At 45.6% G+C, this 22,807-nt stretch overlaps 1 protein-coding gene across 1 annotated transcript in view; it reads left to right on the top strand.

Moving 5' to 3' along the window:
• GRIP2 (glutamate receptor interacting protein 2) overlaps positions 1–22,807 on the top strand; it is a 59,813-nt gene that overhangs the window by 23,012 nt on the left and 13,994 nt on the right. The window contains exons 12-18 of the mRNA XM_009707367.1: positions 4,600–4,745; positions 5,403–5,483; positions 13,803–13,869; positions 14,665–14,810; positions 15,101–15,245; positions 19,618–19,757; positions 21,876–22,052. Of these exons, the coding sequence (XP_009705669.1) occupies positions 4,600–4,745; positions 5,403–5,483; positions 13,803–13,869; positions 14,665–14,810; positions 15,101–15,245; positions 19,618–19,757; positions 21,876–22,052 (902 nt within the window). The remainder of the gene's footprint in view (positions 1–4,599; positions 4,746–5,402; positions 5,484–13,802; positions 13,870–14,664; positions 14,811–15,100; positions 15,246–19,617; positions 19,758–21,875; positions 22,053–22,807) is intronic.

The raw sequence follows: 22,807 nt of genomic DNA, 5'->3' as shown, positions 1-22,807 counted from the left end.
CCCTGTGTGGTAGCTTCTCCAGGCCACTGATGCAGGGGCAAGGTGGAGCATGAGTGTGTGGTGCTTGTGTCTGTGGGAGGACAGGGACAAGGGGCTGGCATGGGGAAAAAGTTGTCCTGATTGATGGAGGTTAAGAAAGCTTTTAAAAGCCTTTTGTTTGTTTGTTTCCGAACAGGGTTTAAAAATGAAAGTGATGGTGTTTTGTTTTTTTTTATCCTCTATTACCAGCATGAACTTGGCTCACATTGCAAAGCACCAAACTCCTTTTATGAATCAGGCAGCAACAAAACCTGCTGTCCCACCGGATGAGGGAGATGTGCCGAAATCCACCTGGCTTTGCTTTATCCTCTTGCCAAGCCTGGAGCGAACATGGTGCAGCCTTGCTTGGCTCTAATGTGTCACACTTGCTGCTCTCCCTCTCAGCTGCCCACCCAGCAGGATTCACGCTCTCCTGTCTGCCGCTTTTTGGTGACAGGGAGCAATCCTCTCTGCGTTTGCAGCCTGGATTTGATTTGGGGATTAAATCTCTGCAGTGTATTTCTTCCTTTCCTAGACCTTGCTGCTCTTCCTAGCTGGCAGGAAAATGCTGTCTTTCCTCCCCATCTTGAAGTGATAAGTGCACTGGGTTTGCAGTGAGGTGAAAAAGGCAATTTTATGTTTTCATTTCAGTTTTTGTTTCTTGCTATCCCACAGAGCTTGTTTGCTCCATCCTTCCTAGATACCTTATTCCCTGCCCTTGGGAGGTTCTGCTGTAACGGCAGCCCAAAACATTAGAGCCACTTTTCTCGCCTTTACCAAGCCGGGCTCTCGGCTGAGGCTGGGCTATGCCCTTTCCTGTGCTGCAGTTGTTGCTCTTTGTGAAAGAGGGTGAGCGGTGGGGATACAGGGATCAGGCTTAGCAGCCTGAGTCTGTCCTGCATTTCCACACTCTCCCGTGCAAGTCCTGTGAATCTGAATGTGCTGTTGAACACGCGCATGGTCCACAACCGCTTTGCCCATCTGGCTTGCCGTGGAGGAGCTGCCTCTTGGGTTTCTAGCGAGTTTGGGTACTACCAGGGAGGAGAATGGCATCACCCTCTTTTCAGGGAGGTTGGGCTGCCTCACATTTGTTATCTGCTTCGTGCTAGCTTGTGGCAGGCGATTTTTAGCAAAAGCTCTCACCCGCCTGACTTGTGATTTGTTTTACAGCCAATAGCCTCTAATAGACTTCCCTCCCCACCTGTTGTTTTGTTTCCTGGGTGCAAGATAAAGCCTATGGCCTCCAAATAAGACAGTGATTCAGCCTCTGTTATCAGCAGGGAGGGTGGAATAGGAAATGCCTGACGTCCCCTCTTTGCTGCCTTGAAACACGCAGCTTTTATGTCCTTCCTCCCCCAGCTGTCATTGACAGCAGTGGGAGAGTATCTGGCTTCTCCATCCCGGTATCCAAAATCAATACTCCCTGCTGAGTCCCATGTTTTCTCGTTCTGCTCAGACACAGTTGTTTGATCATTGTGTTTCTGGCTTTTGAGTATGAATAGTTTGCAGAAAGAAAGTTTAGCAGCTGGCTGAAGCTGTCAGCGAAGCTTTGATCTTTTGGGGGCTGGGACCCACCACCGATGTGCAGAGACAGATCTACATACGTACGTGGATGTGCACGTCTGCCCTGGGCAGGCTAACTCGGGGACATGTAAAGGTATGACATATCGGTTTCTGCAGCTGGTGATGCGGCCATGGTCACAGCTGCTGCCTCACCGCACAGCTAGAATGACCACGCAGATGCTGATGATGTTGAGTGAAATCTTCAGTGCGTATCCTGCCCAAGGCTTGAATATGCTCTGTGCTGTGTTTTGCAAGAAGCCTCCACTGTTCTGTTGCTGTCTTTGAGACCAAGGAATGAGTCATGACAAAATGCAAACCTCTGCAACCCCAGGGAGACATTCTCCTTGTAGACTCCAACATATCCATAGTCTTTCACTCCAGGAGATGCCTATACTCTTGTTCTTTCTGATTTTAAAGCACTTCTTGTCCCATGATCTCAAAGCACTTTGTGAGCTCCGATGTTAGACTGCTCATCTCTGAGACAAATGCCCTCTCTTTGAGAAAGCCATCCAAAAGGTTCATGTAGGATCCCACCGCAGAGCCAGGGGGAGGTCTGCAGGAGCCTTGACTCCCCGTGCCCTGCTCCCAACACAAGGGCATGTGACAGCTGGAAACTGGTGTCTCTGGAATTATTCTGAAAGGTTAACAAGGTATGTTGGGGCTCCTTGCACTCATAGAAGGAGCCAGAAGGTTGCAGCTACACTCCACAAACTTTTATAAACCTACAAGACCAGGACTTAAACAACCGTGATTGACTGAGGCTAATAGTAAAAGAAATAAAATGCTTCTGACCTAACAGAGCTATTGGCTGTAAAACACCCAGGGAAATCTGCCTTGAGTGAAGAAACACAAGAAACGGTTGTTTTGTGAGAAGGCAGCTCTGGTGGGAAAGGTGACAAATGTTTACGTTGATGCTGTGATCTCCCAGCCCTTGCGGCCGAAACAGTGGTATCAAAATGGATTGTGACCTTGTGTGACCTTCAAATGACAGTGATGTCTGTGTACAGATGCCAATGTTGATCCTTCCTTTCTGAAACGTGCATTGTGGCCATAGCAAGAGAGCTGTCAGTGCTGGAGGAGGCATCTCTGTCGTACTCCTTGCCATCTTCAGATTTATAAGCTGATATTTCCAAGCACATCTGTGTGGCTGCATAGCCACAAGTCTAGTAAAGGACTGTAATTAAACTTGATGTAATTTATTCGCAAGGGTGGATTCATTTATACACTATGGAGTTGTCTGTCCTAATCCAAGTCTCCTTGAACAAACAATTCTGAATTTACATAGCCAGCATTTTTCCATGGATGGCATGAACTCAGGCAGCAGTGTAAATATACTGCAAGTTTAATGCCTTCCTACAAGTAAAATAACCTCCCTAGGCTCTCTCCAAACTTGCTCATATCCCTGCTTTTGATGGGCCACCATCAAAAACTGTTGTGCTTTTGAGTTTTTCTTGAATTTGGATGTGTGTATTTTTTCTTGATAACCTGGCCTTTCCTGTAAGTCCTGTTGTTTGGAGGTGAATAATACAGCTAGTGTCCGTTGCCTTTGATGTTATCTTCGTGTGCCTGTAAGCTGTGGTACCATGTTTTCTTACAATTGACTTGGGTGTGAGTGATGAAGAGTGGCTGGAAGGATTAGTAAAAACCAAGCCATCTTCTGCGAAATATCAGTGGAAGCAGCCATCTAGAAGGCAGAGGGTGAAGGATGTGCTTGATTATTAAACAAGAGGGGAATAAAGATTCTCTGGAGAAGGCTCAAAACAGGATAGCTGATGCCTTCCGGGAAATCTTTGTGGTAAAATAACTGCAGATGTTGAGGTGAACCTTAGGTGGTGGGTTATGGGAACAAGTTTATTTTGGAGACCACTCTGTATCTTACGTTAATGATGGATGGTTTCCCAAGCTCTGCTCAAGTGGACAGCCTTATAGACAGGTGATGAGTGGAAAATCTGAAAAGATGCGATTATAGTGAGCAACTGATAGAAGGGTATGGGGAAAAAGGAAGGTGAGCAATTGCCCATGGCCAGTCATGGGGAACACCACACTCTTGATTTTGTAGAGCCATGGACTAGCTCAGATTAGCTCTGGGAGATAACTTGGAGGATTATCTTGCTGGTGTTGCAGTGTATTTTTTTAAAAAAAAAGGGACGGTGGATAGTGAATGTAGGAATGTAGCGGTTCATGTGTGAAATAACCTTACTTATAAATACAGAGGGGTCCCAAGAGACAAACCATGCTGCAGCAGTATATCTCCAAAAGAGCCTTGCCATCATTGTATTTCTTCCAAAATGAAAAACCTGCTAGTCTCTGTTCTTGGAGAAAGTGGGTCTAAACCAAAAACCCCAAAGGGACAGTTGTGGTTATACTGGCAGGCTGTCGCATTGCAATAATATTGACCTTTCAAGGCAGTTAAACAGTATCAATGTACATTTGGCTTCCAGAAATGCAATTAGAAGGGATAAATGATTATCCAATTTACTGAGACATTTCAGTGAGTTCATTGGATTGTAGCTTCAGTATTAGCCATGTATTAAGCAGAGGAATCAGCAATTTTCAGTGCCATTAGTTTGGGTTTCAGAGGGTGCAGACACATGGAAATAGCTGTATACCATTAGATAGGGTAGGAGGGCACATGCCCTTGCATTTATCACTCTCATCTCTTGGCCATGGTGTTGACTTTTAGGAAGGTGAGGGTTACTTTTTTTTTTTTCCTAGGAGCTGCAGGAAATGTGACCAAAAGTGGTTATTTAGGAGCAAAGTGTGTCTGAACTTAAGCAAACCACAAGGGTTTGCTGCCTTCTGACCTTCCAGGGGCTCTTGGCACTGGGACAGGCATTGCAGAATGAGTTATCTTATCTTTGGGGCCTCTTCTGCAGGATTTGTCACTACTCTGTGTGTCTTGTAACAGGTTTGCCTGGCAAAAGTAACTCATGGCTGGTTCGGGGTTGTTTTTTTCTCCTTGCCTCTTTTTCCCTGCCTCCTTGTTCCCTTTCCCTCTTTTCCCAATGTGGACTGCAGGTGTGGGCTGCTACAAGTAGGAGACAGAGTCCTTTCTATCAACGGCATCGCAACTGAGGATGGGACTATGGAGGAAGCTAATCAGCTTTTGCGTGATGCTGCACTGACGAACAAAGTGGTGCTGGAGATTGAATTTGATGTTGCAGGTACGTTGCTGAAGGAATTGCTGCTCCTCACTACCAGCAGGACTCTGCCAGCACCTTTGCTGAACTGTAGGAGGGAGTGTATTGGCACAAATACGTGAGGTTTTTACTAAAGCTCAGAGGGAAGAGCGAGAAGACTGTGCGAGGACCTTTTCCATTTCTAGTTGTTCTCTAATGTGCACCGAGATGGAGGGTCCTTCTTCTGATCCTTTCACAAACACCTTGTGCTCACCATTTGGCTGAGATAAGCATAAGGAGTAGATGAAGAGGCCACCTGCACTTTAAATTTTGCCTGTCAATATGAATAATATTTATATTAATTTGTGGCCTTGAAGCAAGGAGGGACCCAAAGCTATTGGCTGGGACTAAAGTGCAGCTTTGTATTAAAAAAAAAAATTTTTTTTTCCTTTTACTTTGACAGAGCTGCTTCAATCTTGAAATACAGCGTGATGTGAGCACTTCACTTGATGTTCAGAGCATGTATTTTTAATGAGAATTTGAATTTTAACCTGAAGTCCACAGGGCCTCAGATAACCTTATTTGAACCAATAAAGCTGAATTTTATGGGCTTGTTTTTCTTGGTTCCAAAGAAACCGTCCATGTAACTGAAAACTCTTTTTTTTTTCCTGTTTTCTTTTTTGTCTGTTTTTGGGTTTATAGAGTCTGTCATACCCAGCAGCGGTACTTTCCATGTTAAATTGCCCAAGAAAAGAGGTGTGGAGCTTGGAATTACAATCAGCTGTGAGTATTGTTCAGACTTGTGCTAGCAGTTGCAAGAGCTGCTGCTTTCCGCTCTGACACATCAGAGGGGCCCAACAGAGACCGAAGATTACGTGGGGTTTCCTGGTGGCGCATGTGGTGCTTGTGACTTATCCCAAACTGAATTAGATGTGTGGTTCCTGCCTCCACAAGCTGGCAGCTGCAGAGAAAAGCAGCTGCGTGAAGGGCTGGGGCAAGGGATGCGTCTCAACTGATCAGTTGGTCTGTGCCGCAGACTAATATTATATTTATTAGTAATACTATGTTTATTTCGTTGCTCACAGTCGTATCACATTCCTTTAACAAAAAAATTACCTGGGTCTGGTGGGACCCTTTCAGGGAGAAGTGGAGGGAGGAGAACAAGTGTGAGGTGAACCCACAGCTTGAAGGGTAGAGAGGGGAAACTGCCAAGAGGAGGAGGAGGAGGAGGATGATGAAGAAGGTGGTGGGCCTTAGAGGTAGGGGAAAGCACTTTAAGGATAGAAGGGTGCTGGGCAGGGTTTGCCGGGAGTCATTGCATTGACTAACCCCAACCATGGAGGAGGAGATCCACGTGCCAGGACTTGGTGGGTGCTAAGAGAACGAGACATACACCTTTTTCTTTCTTTTCTCTCTTCTCTGCTCACTCTTGATTAATTATCTTTGTTTCTCTTCTGAAGCACGTTTTTCATTTAAAGACCTTTTGGCCTCTTTGGAGAGGATGCTATAAGGGGATGATACAGGCAGATCCATCCCAAATTTCTGGCTAACTTGGGATCTTGTTATGCCTTGCGTCAGTGAATTTTTCCTTTATGGCAAATGTGAACAGGTCTCATGTCACTCATCCTTCTTTCACTGATGGCTAAACTGGGTTGAATCATCTCAGATTTGCCATGCCCAGAGGCTGCCACGGCCTCTCAGCTGAAACAAAGCCGCTTGTGAGACTGCGGTAATGGGATCTTGCATCTAAGCCCTCAGGAGCGAGGACCCAGCTGTGTCTGGGGAACAGAGTCACTAGGGACACTTTAAAACTGGGTTTCATTAGAATAGATAAGCTATTTGCAATTACGTCTTGACATTTACAGCATTAGTTAGTGAGTTAATTGGAGGTGTTCTGGTCTAAGTGGGGTGATTCTCAGGAGTGACTTGGACATCAACAGGATGATGGCTTTGCACCCTGTGTTATTTCTTCTCCCTTATTTGTGCCATGAGGATAATCCTGAGAAGTAACAGCACAGTATTTAACATTTGGCTTGGTAGCAATTACTGTCTGAAGACTTCAAAGTGCTTTCTGAAAGCAGCGGGGTACCCGTAACGACATTTCATTGGCAGGGGAGCAGGGCACGGTGCAGCAGCCCAGCCTGTGCTGGGTTCCCAACCTGCTGCCCTGCCCACTGCGTTGGCATTGCAATCTCAGGTAGCAGCCTAGGACGATGGATCTGGTAGCAAAAAAACTCTGGCTTTGAGCACGGCCAGGGTTTCACCCCATTTAAGCTTCAAAGCTTAGTTTTTGTCTGGGGCTGGAGAGCAAAACGAACCTGGAAGTTGCTGGCAAGAATATTAATTTTTATTTGTGGAGTCTCACTTAAATGGGATCTGCTTCAGATGTGCATTTACACTTCAAACGTATTTTTATGTTGAAAACGTTTTCATTTGAAATTTGTTTAAAAAATTGATTTCACACACTTTTTTGAAATCACCACTAAATAAAAAGAAACTGACCCCTGGGTTTTAAATAGTTAGATACCCATTATCCAACTACCAAGCAATTTTTTAACAATATAATAGATTTGATCTTTTTGATTGTTGAACATGTTTGCAGGACATTGTTTAAGCAATGCATGTGCATAAACTTAAGATATATTTCCATCCTTTGCTGAGTCAAAGCCTAAATTATATTTACAAATGGAGCAAAAGACAACCGTCCAGAAAATGCGGTGGCAAGGATGAAATGCTAGTTGAATCCTAATTCTGTTTTCGTATATTAGTCTGTATAAGCCTATGTCCACATAAACCTTAGCAAATTAGATCATAATTTTGTCACTCTGCCTCTGACCGGGCAGATAAATATACCAGTTTCAGACATTAAAACCAAAGCAAGCAGCCTTATGATAAGTACCTCCTGCAGAGACATGATGTGCATGCAGGAGTGTGATGCAAGCAGCAAGAGAAAAGAGGTAAAAATAACTCTTCTCTATTTTGCTCAGTTCCTCCCAGTCATGTGGATTTGGATGCTTGTGTAGATCTAGAAACAGCTTTTATGGCTTTCTTTCTGACACAGAAAAGCATATAACTACTGTTTTAAAGTAGGGGACTTGGTTTACTGGCCTCCCACATTGGATTCCTGTTCCCTACTCTCTGAAACTGGGGTGGGTTAAATAGATGAGAAGCTGGAAGGGTCAGTAGAAGATCCCCTGCATGTTGTGGCCACAGAATTGGGTTTGTTCATAATCTTTGTGGTCCAGCTACACTGTAGATGAAAGATGAGTTTTTTTCGTTGAGTTTTACCTCTCGGCTTCGGCAGGCTCATCTGTAGTTAATTCCTCTGTCTAGGAAGGTTTGCTGCTGCCCTCTTACACGGGCAGAAAGTGTTATGACCTCATCAGAGGAGCACTAGTGAAATAAAAGCGATCAAGTTCTTGCTGTGCTGTGGCGCTCAGAGCTAATTGGGAGATGGGCTAAGTAAAAGGGGGGAGAGCAGGATTCTTAATGCGTGCATTGGAAGAATTCGTGTAATGGAGCTGGCTGCAGGAGGAACCATAAATCTGCTGGAAGCCCTCATAAGGGCTGAAAACCCTGGAGGTTTTTGTATGAGAAGGGCAGGTGCTGCTGGGTCTGGGATGAACATGCAGAGAGGGTTTGTGCTTGCTGCTGGTGAGGGGCAGATGTTTGCTGAGGGCATTTCATCTTCTCTGAAGTCTCAGGGTTTTCCAGAAAGAATAGACTTGGGCTAGGTGACTCCTTGGTTGTGGTCTGGGGTACAGATGGGTTTCTTCCCTCCCGGTCAAACACAGCGTGGCAAAGGGATGCAGCAAATCAAGGCACACGATGAAAATATATGCATATAGCATTATTTCCTCTTCCATTCCCTAAAGGATGAATAGGAAATCCAAAGGGTGAGTCTCTCACTGACTGTGCTTTGTATTTCTGTGGCGCCTTGGTACCCTCAAGCCTCATTTCAGTCTCCTACATTTGCTAAATGAAAATTAGCAAAGCAAAACACCAAAGCTGCCTCGTGTGCGCTGCTTCCATGCACTTTGTCCAGGGCTGAAGGGGCAAGAAACCAGCAAAATCGCTCTCGTTTTTTCTGTACTCCAGTGCCTCAGTTTCTGTCCCAGGGAGAAGGCTGCATTTGTTTGTAGAACAGCTGCTCTGCTTGGAGAGCAAAGTGTGCACTCCTTTCTGCTCTGCGTGGTTCAAAGAGCGGTGTGGGCTGCGAAGCTCACTTGTTTGCAGGGCCCTCCGAGCTGCTCGGAATGGTGGGGATGCAAAGATGTGTAGACTGAGATTTTTGACACAGGGATGCAAAGATTTGGCTTGTGTTAGCCTGAGCTACTTATCTCCATTAGCAGAACATGTGCTTTAAGTGCTCTGATCTTGCTGGCTGTGTTCATTTCTAACGATACAGTTATGCCTTTGTAGGTTTTCTGTAAATCTCTTACAAATTAAAATCTCCAACAGCGAGAAGGTAATAGTCCTGTATTCTTGTATGTTCAATACCTGACCTCTTAAAATAAGATATGGATTTGTTATTAGCCTCTGGAAAATGATAGTTGATTACACGAAAGATTACTTTTTGTGTTGTTGTGTTTTTTGTTTTTTTTTTTTCTTGTCTGTCTCAAATATCCTCTCCAAGGGCTAGTTGTGAAATTCGCTGCAGGGTACAGGTATGTTGTTGTTGCTGTTTAAACAGATATTGAAATTACCATTCATTTTAGATATGCATTAATGCTTTATAGAGCATGTTTATCAAATTTCCTTTATATATCTTAACAAATCAATTCCTGTGCCCTTGGCATGAAGTACTGCAGATAACGAGTAGGTAGTGTATCTGCTTGCAGGAGATAAAACCGGAATTTGGGTAGGTAGATAACTTCGATTAAGTCACTTAAGCAGTGTAATCACTGTCCTAGCGAGAAGATGGATCTGTGAGCTGAGCAAATCTGGCTTTGCTGGCGCTGGATTAACCTAGGACCTGCCACCAGACCGGCAGAGTGTGTCCGCAAGCGGCAGTGTGCCCGGCGGCCTCCTGTCCTACCCCCTCGCTAACCTAGCACCTTCAGCTGAGATCTGCAGCTGATTCACCCTGGTGCTTTTACTGAAGTGGGATTTTCTGTCCTGGTTTTGCTACCTGGAGATTTTGAACGAAAATACATCTGCGGCGGGGCAACTATCCTGCTGGAGGCACTGATAATTTATGCACCTGCTGCTAAAGCTAATGAATGATAGAGGAAGAAGTTGGGTACTAGGGATTTTATTTTCACTGCTGCTTTTTTCACTCGATTCTGACTTGCTTTCATGCCTCTTCTCATTCCTTAGCTATCCTGAGATTATTTGGTTTCTGATTTTGTTTGTTTTTTTCCTGTTTATAAAGGCTTGCTTTCTTAAATGTATTCTTATGGCATTATTACAATTTCTTTAATTACATGTCGGCAGAGTGCTGCTTTGGCTTGGTCAGTAATGAAGGGCATTTATAACGGGCTGATGTGTGTAAGATACGTGCTTGTGCTCCTTGGAGGGGAATAATTTACCAATACGAGTCATTATGCATTCTGTTAAAACCACAAACCGGACATGTGTCTCTGGCCTCGTCATCCATCACAGAGTGAACGCCGAGCGAACCAGAATCCCACCAGAGGTGGCGAGAGACTGAAAGCAATTTATAAAAAGTAAATAACAGTATTGATCAATTCACCTTTTTATCACTGCCCTGTCACCACTGCCAAGCAGTGTTTTCATTTTGAGTTTCTCCCCCACCCCATGCTTTTACCTTCACCAGCTGTTGATTTATGGAGCTTTCTCTGAGCCACTGGAGCAGATTTAAACTATCTTTTGTACTGGTAAACCTGACAAAAATACAAATGATTCTCAAAAAGAGCCTACTTTCACCTGAAGTTGTTTTCCCTGGCAGATGGAGGCCAGAACCAGAACGCTGGCCGAGAGAGAGTATGGGTTTCTGCAGACCGCCTCCTGCCTCTGTGCCTCGAGCCGTCTCTCCCCGTGACTCCCTTTGCTGCCGTCTCCATTTTACTGATGGGAAAGCAATACCCAGAGGCAAGGCTGGGTGTCCGAACCTTGTCCTCCTGCAGCAAAGAGAGTTACCAAGGCAGTGTCCTTTGAAGAGAAATAACCACATCACCAGCAGAAATAAATGGATAAAGAGACTTTCCTCATCTGTGCAAGTGTCTTAACTCCAAAGACCACAGCCCTAATAAAATAAAAATGTAGTTTAAGGGTTTTTTTTGTTTTTAATTGCAGACAAATTGGAAATGGTTTATCCAAAATCTTGCCAGGGATCTACATATCTAATGACTCCGACCTAGACTGAGTCACCATTTCAGTGAAATTGCATCTCTCTTGCCTGTAGACAGGCAGCCGTTACCCAGAGACACGTTGTCACCCTGCATGAGCAGCCCAGGACTGTTAAAAATGGGGGTCCCGGGGTGGCTGGGGTGGTCGGGGCAGCCTGGTCCCAGCTGATGGGCGGAAAGCCCAGCTGGGCGCTCTGCTGGGTTGGCGGGAAGGGCCTTGGGGTGCCAAAGGTGAATGAATGGTGTTAGTAACTACTGGTTTTTTAAATGAACTGCAAGTGACTGTTCTGTGCTTTGAGATGTCATTATCTTAACTTCATATCTTACGCCTCTTGAGAGAGAATGATTATTCATTATTTCTCTCTAACTTACCCTTCAGATTTGTAGGTGCTGACTAATAATTATGGTTTCATAAAGCCTTTCCCTTTTATACCAAGTGATTATTTAAAACAAAGGACTGCCATTTTTTAAAGTTTGGGTACTCTGATGGTAGGGATGATTGTATGCAGTTGTATATGGCTTTTCCATTTAACTGAAGTCTCAAGAAAATCTGTTTGGAAAGCACAACTTCCCCCCAAAATGCAAACAAAACTCAGAATTATTTTTCCTTAAAACTGACTTTGTTTCCTAATGGACAAAGGACTTGGTTTGTCACCCTTGCTTCTGATACGGGAAGCTTGCGCTGTGTTCAGTGCTGACATCAATTGCGGAGCTGCAGAAGGATGAGGTCTCGCTCTCTGCTCAGAGACTGACCATGGGCAGGACCCCCCACGTGTCACAGGGCTTGTAAGGCAGATGCCAAGATAAACACCGTTTCTGCAGAGCTTGAGGCATGTTGTTGTCTATACTTGATTTTTTTCTTCTTTCTCTTTGCTCTTCTGAGTATTCACAGTCTCTGGACACATTGTTCTAGCTGTGGCTGGGTCAGGTTTAGGGACAGCCATCCCCAACCCACCACCAAGACCGAGATCTTCCCTAACCCCTTTCTGTCACACTGCCTCTGCTTTGCAACTAGTAAACAAACCTTGCAGTGAAAAGTATTTTTGCTAACCTGGATTGTTTTGACAGAACCAGGCTAGGGAGTGAATAAACATGCAGCGATGCCAGCCCAAGCCAGGGCTCAGGGTACGCTAACAGGGTCTCCCATCACTGCTGCTTGGGCCACTGCATTGTACACCTCTCTCAGCAGCAAATACATCTCCTGTATTGGAAAAGAGAACAACAATAGTAATAACAGGGTGATACATCTCTGTCTCCTGTGCTGTTTGTCCATGATATGTGGCCTTCTCAATCAGAGCAGGGATTTCTGCATTGATTTTAGCTGCTGCACCCCAGCCTTCCCTCCCACCGCTCAGCTCTGCCCGGTGTGTGTTGTTCTGTCTGCTGGCTGGTCTGTGCCATGGACAGGTTGAATATAGGCATGAGCCCTTGGTGAATCTCTACAACCCATCTGCTTCTCTTCGACCCGCGGCTGCAAGGTGAATGTATGTCTGGGCCAAAATTGCCTGGCAGCATGCTCCAGTAAGACATGGAGAAAATAATTTTTCCAGGCTCTGTATCATTCAGCAGTCACATTGCTGTGACTATTATAAAATCAGTCACGGTCTACTCTTTGCTGTCTGACCTAACTTTTATACTCAGCCCTACTACAACTGAGATTGACTGTCTTTTTACTCTGTTCAGTACAGATGGTTTAGTTATATCTGGAAGAGGGTATCCTTAAAGGTGACAGGTTAGCAGATATGTTTTTAAATCTCATAAATGAATGTAAACAATGGAACAATCTAAAGCAGAGAGGTTGGTAAGAGGGAGCACTTATTCCTTTACGTCTGGCTTTCTGGAGGGCTCTCTAACTGCTGTTCAGGCAGGTGGATCTCTGTGTGGTTGATGCCACGTGCCTCACAGTATTTTAATCTCTGACCTACACTCGATATGTTCAGATGCTGTGAGTTTCTTCCTTCCCACACAGTTTTTGCTGAGAAGCTCTATCAACTTTAAATGAGACGATGCAATTCCCATAGCAAGGCAGGAGGGAGTGACGCAAGGTGAAAAGGATGCTCTTGGCGTATGTTTGGTGTGTAGATGGCAGAGAGGTCAGGAGGGGTTCGAGTCATAAATCTCTTTTGGATTTCTGAAGAGAGCAGCAGGTCTTGCAGGCAAATCTGAAAATGCAAATGCGTACTTGTATCTCTTGTGGGCTGAAAAAGTTATCAGGGTCAGGCAGGAGGGAAGAGCTGGAAACCACCCCTTCCAGTTCCAGCACTGAGATCAGCCCTGATTTATCTGGTTCTATTATGAAGTAGCTTGGGGAGCTGGAAAACAGTGTTTTATCTGATTTTTCCTGGGTTATTTTCCACCTGGAAAATTTCCCAGCCCACTTTACTTCAAGAACACAGAAATGCTTATGTTAACCACAACGCTGAGCTAGGAACTCCATAGCCAGCAGTGCTAATGTCTGACTGCTGCCGCAGCCGTTGACTCACTCGCTGTCTTGTGTCAGAGGTGTGGGTGAGTGGGTGTTCAACAGTGCTGGGATCAGGCAATCCCACCTCTTTGCTGCTGGACACCACGTGTCCTCCCATACCTAACTTGGGCAAAAGGCAACCAACAAATTTTTGCAGGGATTTACTTCTTGTTTTTTCCTGATGTGTCCAGAGTTCAAGTGTGAAGCATCATTTTGTCAAAGGAATATAAATTCCCTTTCCTTACGACTCTTTCTCCCCATTAACCATCCTCCATCCTAGAGAGCAGACTCAATACCAAGCTTTGTACCCATCTGTCTCTTTTGCAGCTGCAAGCAGAAAGCCTGGGGAGCCTTTGATCATCTCTGACATCAAGAAGGGAAGCGTAGCACATAGGTGAGTGCAGAATTTCCCATCTGCCAAACTCATTGCAAAATGTCCAGCCCAGTAATGAGAGGTAGAGTGAAGCCCAAGTTCTAGAACTTGGATCTGGATTCTGCCATCATCCAAGGAGATCTCAACCCTAGAGATTTGTCTTAGACCACAGTAGAGTTTGCAATAAAAACTATCTGTATTGAAAGCAAGTAGAGTTGAGCTAATGGGGAAGGTGTCTAGGGCCCTGATTCAGACGTCTGCTGACCCTATAGGAGATGGATGTTTAGCATTTTAGAGCATGCGGTAAAGGCCTTCATATATCCCATAAGGTGCTATGGTAGTCTGCCGTGTCTCGACTCCTGCTCAGGTGAACAGAGTGAGTGAATTGTGGGCAGTGGTGAAGAACTGTGCAAATAACTCAGCATTTATTGACTTCACCTCTGATCCCCACGCCTCATAGCAAGGCTTTCAGAGGAATTTAGTGCTACCGGAGGGCTCATTTCTAAGAGTGGTCATACAGGAGTTTCCATAAAAGGTAGAATATCTGCCAGTTAAACATCAGGCATTTTTCAGTGCCGTAGGTTACCCAGGCTATATATCTGATCTTCCTGCCTTGTTCTGTGTTGATGCATGCTCTATACAAACTTCGTCTCTTTAAGTTACAGTTGTTCCAGACTCCATTCATGGTTGTTTTCCAGAAAAGATCAAGGACAGCAAAAAGTTAATATTGTCATTGCCACTGCAGGACTGAATGTGTCATGGGATCTGAAAGGCAAATACAAATGTACTTTTAGTTTTCTTTTTCTTTCCACGTAGAACTGGCACCTTGGAGCCGGGAGACAAGCTGTTAGCCATTGATAACATCCGACTCGACAATTGCTCAATGGAGGATGCTGTGCAGATTTTAAGGCAGTGTGAAGACCTGGTCAAATTGAAGATTAGGAAGGATGAAGATAACTCTGGTACAGAAATCCTGATGCAAACTGGTGCCTGTCCACTGTAATGACATTTCCCAATAGGTAGCGCAAACTAACAAAGATAAGGGCTGCTGCCTGTCCAGTCACCACTTTCCAATTGATTATAGTCTATTTTTGTTATTCTGCCCTTAAATGGAGTCTGGAAGGTTAAAATCCTATTTGGTATGAGCATGGCTGAAGACCTCAGGCTTTTGCTTCTGAATGCTCCAAGTCTTCCCTATGACGGCTTTCATATGGCTAATTAAAAAATTCAGCATTCCTGTCTTCTCTTTCAGATGAACAGGAGACAACTGGTGCTATTATCTACACAGTGGAACTGAAGCGATATGGTGGCCCCTTGGGAATAACCATCTCTGGGACAGAGGAACCTTTTGATCCTATCGTCATTTCGGGCTTGACTAAACGAGGGCTGGCAGAAAGGTGAGGTTTTGGGGCAGAGGGGTTGAACTGATGTGGGAAGGGATCTCGAACTTTGCCAAGTTTCCTCTGCTGTCATAAAATCTTCTTAGGGGTTTTAGTCTGCTAAAAAGGAAAAACGCTATGAAGGTACCAAGTGCTATGAAGCAGGGTGGTCGGGACTGTGCTGTTAGGGCAATGAGAGAGACTCAAGGCAGGGCACTTCTGGAAAAGTCAGATGTGGTCTCTGTCACAGACCGGCTGAAACCGCAGATCTTGGAGGTCTTCTGACCTGTCCTTGCTCGTTGCTTAGTCTGTAACATGTGGCGGTATCTCAGTGCGGGGCTGGCATGCCTCAAGCAGCAGACATTTATACTGCATAAATGTAGGTGCAGATCTCCCTTTGGCAACCAGGGAGGTTGACTGTGTGTGCACCTGCCTCTGAATATACGTGCATGCGTGGGATTTAAAGGATCAGGACATTGCTGAGAATATAAGGTGGAACTGAGTCATATGCCCTATCTTAATTAATCTGTCTATACGGTATCTGTGACTTGTAAATAGATCATTTCAGCAGCCCTGACTCACGCTTCTCATAGGGTTGGTTTACCCTGTGCTGCCTGATGGACTGAACAGCGGCAAAAAACGCTGAACAAACAAGTGTAAAGTCCTAGACCTTGGGGAGGTTTGACTGCAGATCTGGCCTTTTGGTTCTTTCTGTTTCAAGGCCACACTCCCTCTCAGCTGGACCGTAAAACAGCTCAGTGCCTCTTTCTGCATTGGGTTCCTCAAGCTCTCGGCATGCATACTGCTGCACATTTCCATTGCTTCCCTTTGGTGCAGAAAGCAGAACATCAGTGTCTTCCGAGAAGTAAGGAAGAGGGATAGACTTAGTCATTAGTGGCTCTTCGGGGATTTTATATCACTGCCTGCCACTGTAAGATTCGGTCTTTTTCCGTAGAATATAATAGCGGCAGAGTATCTGAGATAGTATAGCAGTTCTGCACTGTACCTGCAGCCTAACGTGAGAGAGGTTAAGGACAGAAAGCCCAAACTCTGTCAGGTGTCAGAAGACAGTCTCGTACCCTTGTTGCTCTCAGTTCCCTTTGCAATGCTGTGGCTGTTCCTCCTTCAAACTCAGATACACATCAGTGACCGCTCCACGGAGAAACGTAGTGCGGGCAAGTGCTGCGATACTATTGAATTTTGATCACGAGCTGGCCGGCAGTAAGGAATGAGAAGCCTTTTGAGAAGAGCGATGGAGCCGTTCAGCACATTCACCGTAGCTGGCTAACAAATAACGGTGCCTGTGCAGAGGAGCAGCGTGGGGATGGAGCAGTATGGGGATTTCTCTGGGTAACCTTGGCTCCCTGCGGGGAGGGTGAGGAGCACTGGGATGAAGGCTACCTTCAGGAAAGGTGCGGTTTTTTTCTCCTGGGAGTAGCAGAAGGGAGAGGCACGACCTTGTCAAGGGAAGAGGGCTGGTCCTAGTGTTATGCTAAATTGTCCCTTTCCTGCTGTCACTACCTTTCCCCTGTGCCACAGGCACCCTTAGCCACACTCTGAAGGGTGGGAGAGGTTTCTGAAGGACAGGGATTTAAACCTGAGTCTGTACCTGGCTTTTGCTGGAACACAGGACGTATTTCAGCAGCGCTGGCACAGGATGGGCCAGATCCCAGTGTCTGATAGTGAGAACGTGCTGGCACAGGGTGGACCGGATCCCAGTGTCTGATAGAGGGAACGTGCTGGCCGCTCTCGTAGAGACACAAGTGAAGATCTGTGCTGCAGCTTGGGCTGCTCGCTCAGTGATGGGGAAGGCAGAGTGTCCTCTAGGATCTGTCACGCGTCTGTCACAGCGGTGACAGGCTGTCTAAACTGAAAAGGCTCCACATTCAGATGACTTGGGTTTTATCTTGACCTTGAACATTTTTCTCCTTGTACATTTTTCTCCCTGTACGTGTCTGATCTTACAGAAACCTACAGAAGCAGCTCAGGCCGTTGGGTTGGTGTCGATCGGTGGCTGTCTCCCGTGTTAGTCTCTGTTTCCCCTCCTTCAGTGCCTGCAGGTGGCTTTAGCCTGGGCCATGGGACTTGTTTTCCTTCTTTTTGGGGAAGGAAGCGTACCTGAACGATACTGTTCAGTTCTGGTCGAGGTGTAATGGTTCTCCAAGAGCAATTTTGGGCTATCGCTGGCATTTTAAAGTGCCTGACCTGCTTCCTCTAGTGCCACCTGGTCAAGTAGATGGGGGTGGCTGCAGGAGGGTTTTGTTGAGGAGTGCTCAGCACCAACCCATGTTGGCGGGGGGGAGGGAGGATGGTGGCTGTGCCCACGTGCCAAGTAATTCCCTACCACATGCTTGCAGCCACCTCTTCTCCAGTGCTTGCTGGAAAGTGCCTGCAGCGCCTTTTACAGCTTGCAACTTACCTGTTGCTCAATTATGCTCTTGTATGTGTCCTCTGAGCAAGAAGGGACATGGAACACGCAGCTCCATGGGCTGGTTTGTGTTTAAGGTGAATTAAGGACCGTCAGTGATGATGGAGAGGCACAAGGGTCATTAGCTAGAAACAGCTTTCTCTGTCACTCCCTCTTGGCTTCTGTCTGCTTGTCCTCACAGGGCTGCCTGGAGATGGACAGATGAAAGGACTGGACTTTGATTTACTTTTCCCTGCTTGAAGAAAAGCACCTGGCTGCACATGACCTTTCTCTTTAATTCTTAGAATCATAGAATGGTTTAGTTGGAAGAGACCTCAAAGGTCGTCTGGTTCCAGCCACCCTGCTATGGGTAGGGACACTTTCCACTAGACCAGGGAGGGACTTCCACAGTTTCTGCAGAGCAGTCATGTTGTTCAGAGGCCTGCGGTTGGGCTGGTGTCTTGGATAGGAGATGCATCCCCATGCTGGGGTCAGGGCTACAGTAGGAGGCCCTGAAATGCTGAAGCACTGCAGCGAGCGAAGGATCACCTTTAAACTACTGGCAGATAAGCTTTTTTTTTTTTTAATTACATACATGAAACTTTTAAGACAAATACTCCGGTTCCAGTTTGATCTGTAATTTGTTTGAATGCACAAGTTTTCCCTGAGGGCTTTTTCGGGCTGATTTGGACGGGACAAGACAGACATCTAGTGGCTGGCTGGGACTGTCATGGCACTGGGAAAGTGTCTCGGCAGAAGCAGCAGACCGAACACTCCTGCCTGTTGTTCGGCTACATTTCCCAATTTGATGTACTTATAGTAGATGTTTCACAGCAATGCGTCTACAAAAGTTTAATCTTTTGGGGAAAGACAAGTAGCTGTTTTGCCTGCTACAGTATATCAAATCCCAGTTCTGCAGGAGCAGCAGTCCAAATTGGAGATGTAACCTGAAAGAGGCACACTGCCATGGACAGAAAGATATTGCGGTCCAGATTTGCATCTCCTCCTGGCTCCATCACGCAAGTTACTGTTAGCTAAACCTCATGGCACTGCTGGAGCAGAGGATTGCTGCTCTCTCTTGCTGGCGTTAGGGAGCTGGAGTGTGAATGTGGTGAGCTTGGTCCAGCCAGCAGCGAGTACGAGCTGCTGCCTTGGCAGCCAGCTCTGGCGATGGACACATCCTGACCTGCCTGCTCTGCCCGGGGCTGCAGCAAACTCTGGGAGAGGTAAAGTGAGCCCCTGTCTGTGGGCAGACACAGAGAAGAAGGATGGAGGAGAAGGGTGAGAATTACTGTGACTTGTTAGTTTGTTCCTGGCTGTTGCTGAAGCCTGAGGATTTATTTAGCTGAGAGCAGAAGCCAGTACTGGAACGTGGCTGTGCAATGAAACACAGTAAGCTCTTCTAGAGCACTGGTCCTGATGGAGAAAGTCACGGTGCTGTAGCTGTGTAGGAGTGAGCTTTAAACATATGAACTGACCTGCAACTGGTTCAGTTCATGCTTGCATACACAACCTCTGTGTGTTGGGCTGTTTTGGTTTTGGGTTTTTTCAATGGATTGCTAGGTTTGTCTCATCATTTCTTTCCATCAGTGTGAATGTGCCCTTCAGTTCTATGTGTGGTGATCAGTGGACATCACACACTGGAAATGCTTGTGCTTTTAACATGTAGACCCCCTTGCTTTGAAGAGTTTTGGCTGTAAGCTGGTCTGCAGTCCCAGTTCCCGAGGGGCCTGGGATCCAAGGAGTGCACATGTTCCTGTGCATATTTGTATTTATACACATAGGTGGAAGATGGGGGGGACCCAGATTCCTGGTAGTGGTGATGAAGAGGAAATCATGGGTACCAGCATACCAAGGGAAAACCAAGACATATTTGAAAGTGCTGAAAGTTAACATGCTATTGCTTCAAGCGACAACTTAATGGCCTGTCTCACAGAGGTGAATTGCTTCTCTGAAGTTTCTAACAGCGCCTTTTCTCTCCAGAACCGGAGCCATCCACATCGGTGACCGGATATTAGCAATTAATAACGTCAGCCTCAAGGGCAAACCGCTGAGCGAAGCCATTCACCTGCTGCAGATGGCAGGAGAGACGGTCACTCTGAAGATCAAGAAGCAGACAGAGAGTGAGTTGGGGACCCTGGTTTGGGGTGGGAGGGCAATGGCACACCTCAGCAGACACCCTGGGTGGTGGAGTAGGTAGCGCTGTGGGTTTTCCTTCATGTGTTGTGGAAGGTGAGACCAGGCAGCATGGTCAGGGTACAGTTGTGTTTTAAAATATAACACCCCAAAGTGAGCAAGGGGAGTCTGGGATGGTAGAATCCATGAAAAAAAAACAAACAAACAACAAACAACAAACCCACACCTTTTAATTCAGCTTTTTGAAAGCGATTGGCAATAAATCTTTTACACCCCTTTTCCTGTCTTGGGGTCCTAAGATCATCTTTCAAAGCATCTACCTTCACTCTAGAAATCCCCTTCTTATTTCCCTGCCAAGCTCCCTGTGGCTTTGAAGCTGTTCTTGACACAGTATGAAGGAGCAGGAGCATACTTAGTACAGGCACACCACTTTTTTGGGGAACAGAGCGGGGATTGGTGAAAACAGGGAACGTGCAAACTTTTCTCCCTGACTCCATGATGACAGCCAAACAGAGGCTTTTTCATCAAGTTCAGAAAGTAGCAGGTGCATTCTGTCTGCATTTCTGTCTCTCCCCACACCTACTATTTTCTGACTTTTTTCGTGCCATGCTTCTGCAGTCTCTATGTTTAGCTGGACCTACCCAGCCAGTGGCCCACAGTGCTGTGAGTATTAGAAGAAATCAAGTGATAAAGCTTTTCCAAGCACGCATGGCCCATGCAATGTCTGTCCTGCATCTGAAAAACTAGCATTGCTCTTAAACATAACACTTCTGTAGACCTCAAAACAGTTTGCAAACGTGTGGCAATGCACCTATTTTACAAATGGAGGAAGCCTAGGGAGGGAGTGGGGACTTGGCAAATAGAGGTAGAACTGGGGAGTTGATTCCTCTCCAAGAAACCCCAGTCTCATTCCCTGCAGCCAAGTGTCTTGATCCTTGGTCTGAAATACTCTTTCTTTTTCCCCCCTGCTGACACTTAGCATTGTCACAGCCACTCGCTGAAATAATTGACATGCAAGTGCCAGTTGGAGACTCGTTAATCATTCTGAGAATGAAGCAGGTGTAATTGAAACTTCAAGGTAATCTTGAGTTAATCATGGTGAGCAATCTTCTGAATGCTTGGAAAATAGGGACCTTCAGGACACTGGGCTTTGTTCGCTAAAATAATCTGCCCTCATTGACAAATGCAGACTTTCAGAGGGCTTTTTATCCCAGCCTTTGCGAGTCAGAGATCCAGGGTGTGGATGGCTAACAGGACATCTAATCAACGAGGACTTTAAAATACTCAGTATAAAGAAATGCTTGTGCTGAGAAATCATTCCTTGCATAGCTTTTACCTGAAAGGGAATTTGATATGATGATAATAAGGGCCTATTAGTTCTAAAATAATGAAAGGGAAGGTCTGAGCTTCGTCATCCACATTCAGCTTTCCATTTTCCAGTCATTAATCAGGGAAAATTCAGCCTCAAAATACCAGGCCCAGGAATTCCACCGTTGTCGTGAGACTGCGTGGGAGATTCTGGAGAGGTAGTGATTAACCTTGAATTGATACGAGGTTGTACAATCTTGGAAGGGGGCTATAACTTCAGCTGCAGTAGTTTGGGACCAAATTGCAGTGTTGTTGGAATCTCATTAAAACATCTGCTTGTAACAGAAGCTTTGCAGCCAGCACCCTCACTAGGTGCTGCTCTGAGTAAAAAGGAGGCCCTCTGAGACCAGAGAAGCTATGGGCTATTGCTTGCAGATACCAACACTTCTCTGGGCATGGTTGTTTGGAGAAAGCTTCCAAAGGCACAGGAAGATGTGCTTATGAATTGAGATTAGGTCCCAACTTTCTCAATTTGGGAATCCTCAAATCCCCATGGCTGCCCCTTATATTTCATGTGCTAAAAATTCAGAAAGGCATTTTTTTCTTGATTCAACTTGAGATAAGAGTACTGCATTAAACTCTTTCAACTGCATTGCACAGGCCTTTCTCAGCTACTTTTGAAAAGCTAAAGAGATACTTCACAAGACTTACAGTACCTGGGCTTGCTCCTCTGTCAGCATAAGCCTCTCCGGAGGCTTGCTCTTCATGCCTGCTAAAGCAGTGTCTTCTGGTTTCAGAATCCTATCCCAAGAAGTCGGGGAGTATAAATGAAGTGAGCGACCCAGAAGATGAACTGACGGACTCCCAGAAAACGAGCAAGCTGTCTGAGATATACTCCACCACAATTCCTAGTGTGGACAGCGCTATGGAGTCCTGGGATGGCTCCGGCATTGATGCCGGGTATGGAAGCCAAGGTAAGCCAGGACTGTCTTTTCTTAGGGGTTTCTGGGCCAAGGTGAAGATAGGCAGAAACTCTGAACCCATCTGGAGACTGAACATGAGCCGAAGCCTGTGGTCTGACCATATTTGCATGGCTTCTCACTTCCAGCAAGGAACAAAATGTATTTAAAAATGCACTCGGAGTGCTCTGAGTTGATGAATCTGTTTTAGGTTTGTATTGGCACATTTCTTCTGGCTTATATGGCATCATACTGTTCACAGCATTTTCAAAACCATTATAGCACTTTATAGTTCACATAATTAGAGGAAGTATTCACTGGCCATATGTCTTGCAGAGTATTTGGTCCGTAGCTCACTTTTAATTCTCCAGAGAGGCTGTGTAGGACATATTAATCCACTTCAGGATGCTTTAAAATCCACAAGAATGTCTTGTGACTAGAAGCACTCACTTAACAAAATAATTAAGGTAATACTATAAGAAAGTATCTCTAACTCTCTAGTGAGTGATCAGATGAACACATGTCTTCAAGGCCAGGTTTATTCAGCTGTGGCTTCTGGCAGACATATGGAATTGGGATGGAGGATGCTCTAGTCATGGGAATAGATTTTTACTTGGAGAAAAGCACTGGAAAATAGTTGTTCCAGTTCAGATTTAGTGATGTAAGCTAGTATTAGCCTGTGTTGAAACAAAACAAAACCCTGAATCACCTCCGCAAAAGGGAATTGATGAAAAGACTGCTGTCCAGAACAGAATGTGAGAACAGGGAGG

This window comes from Cariama cristata, unplaced genomic scaffold (genome assembly GCF_000690535.1).
Source record: "Cariama cristata isolate BGI_N322 unplaced genomic scaffold, ASM69053v1 scaffold989, whole genome shotgun sequence".
NCBI classification, from domain to species: domain Eukaryota; kingdom Metazoa; phylum Chordata; class Aves; order Cariamiformes; family Cariamidae; genus Cariama; species Cariama cristata.
This window is presented reverse-complemented; position numbering and strand designations above follow the sequence as displayed.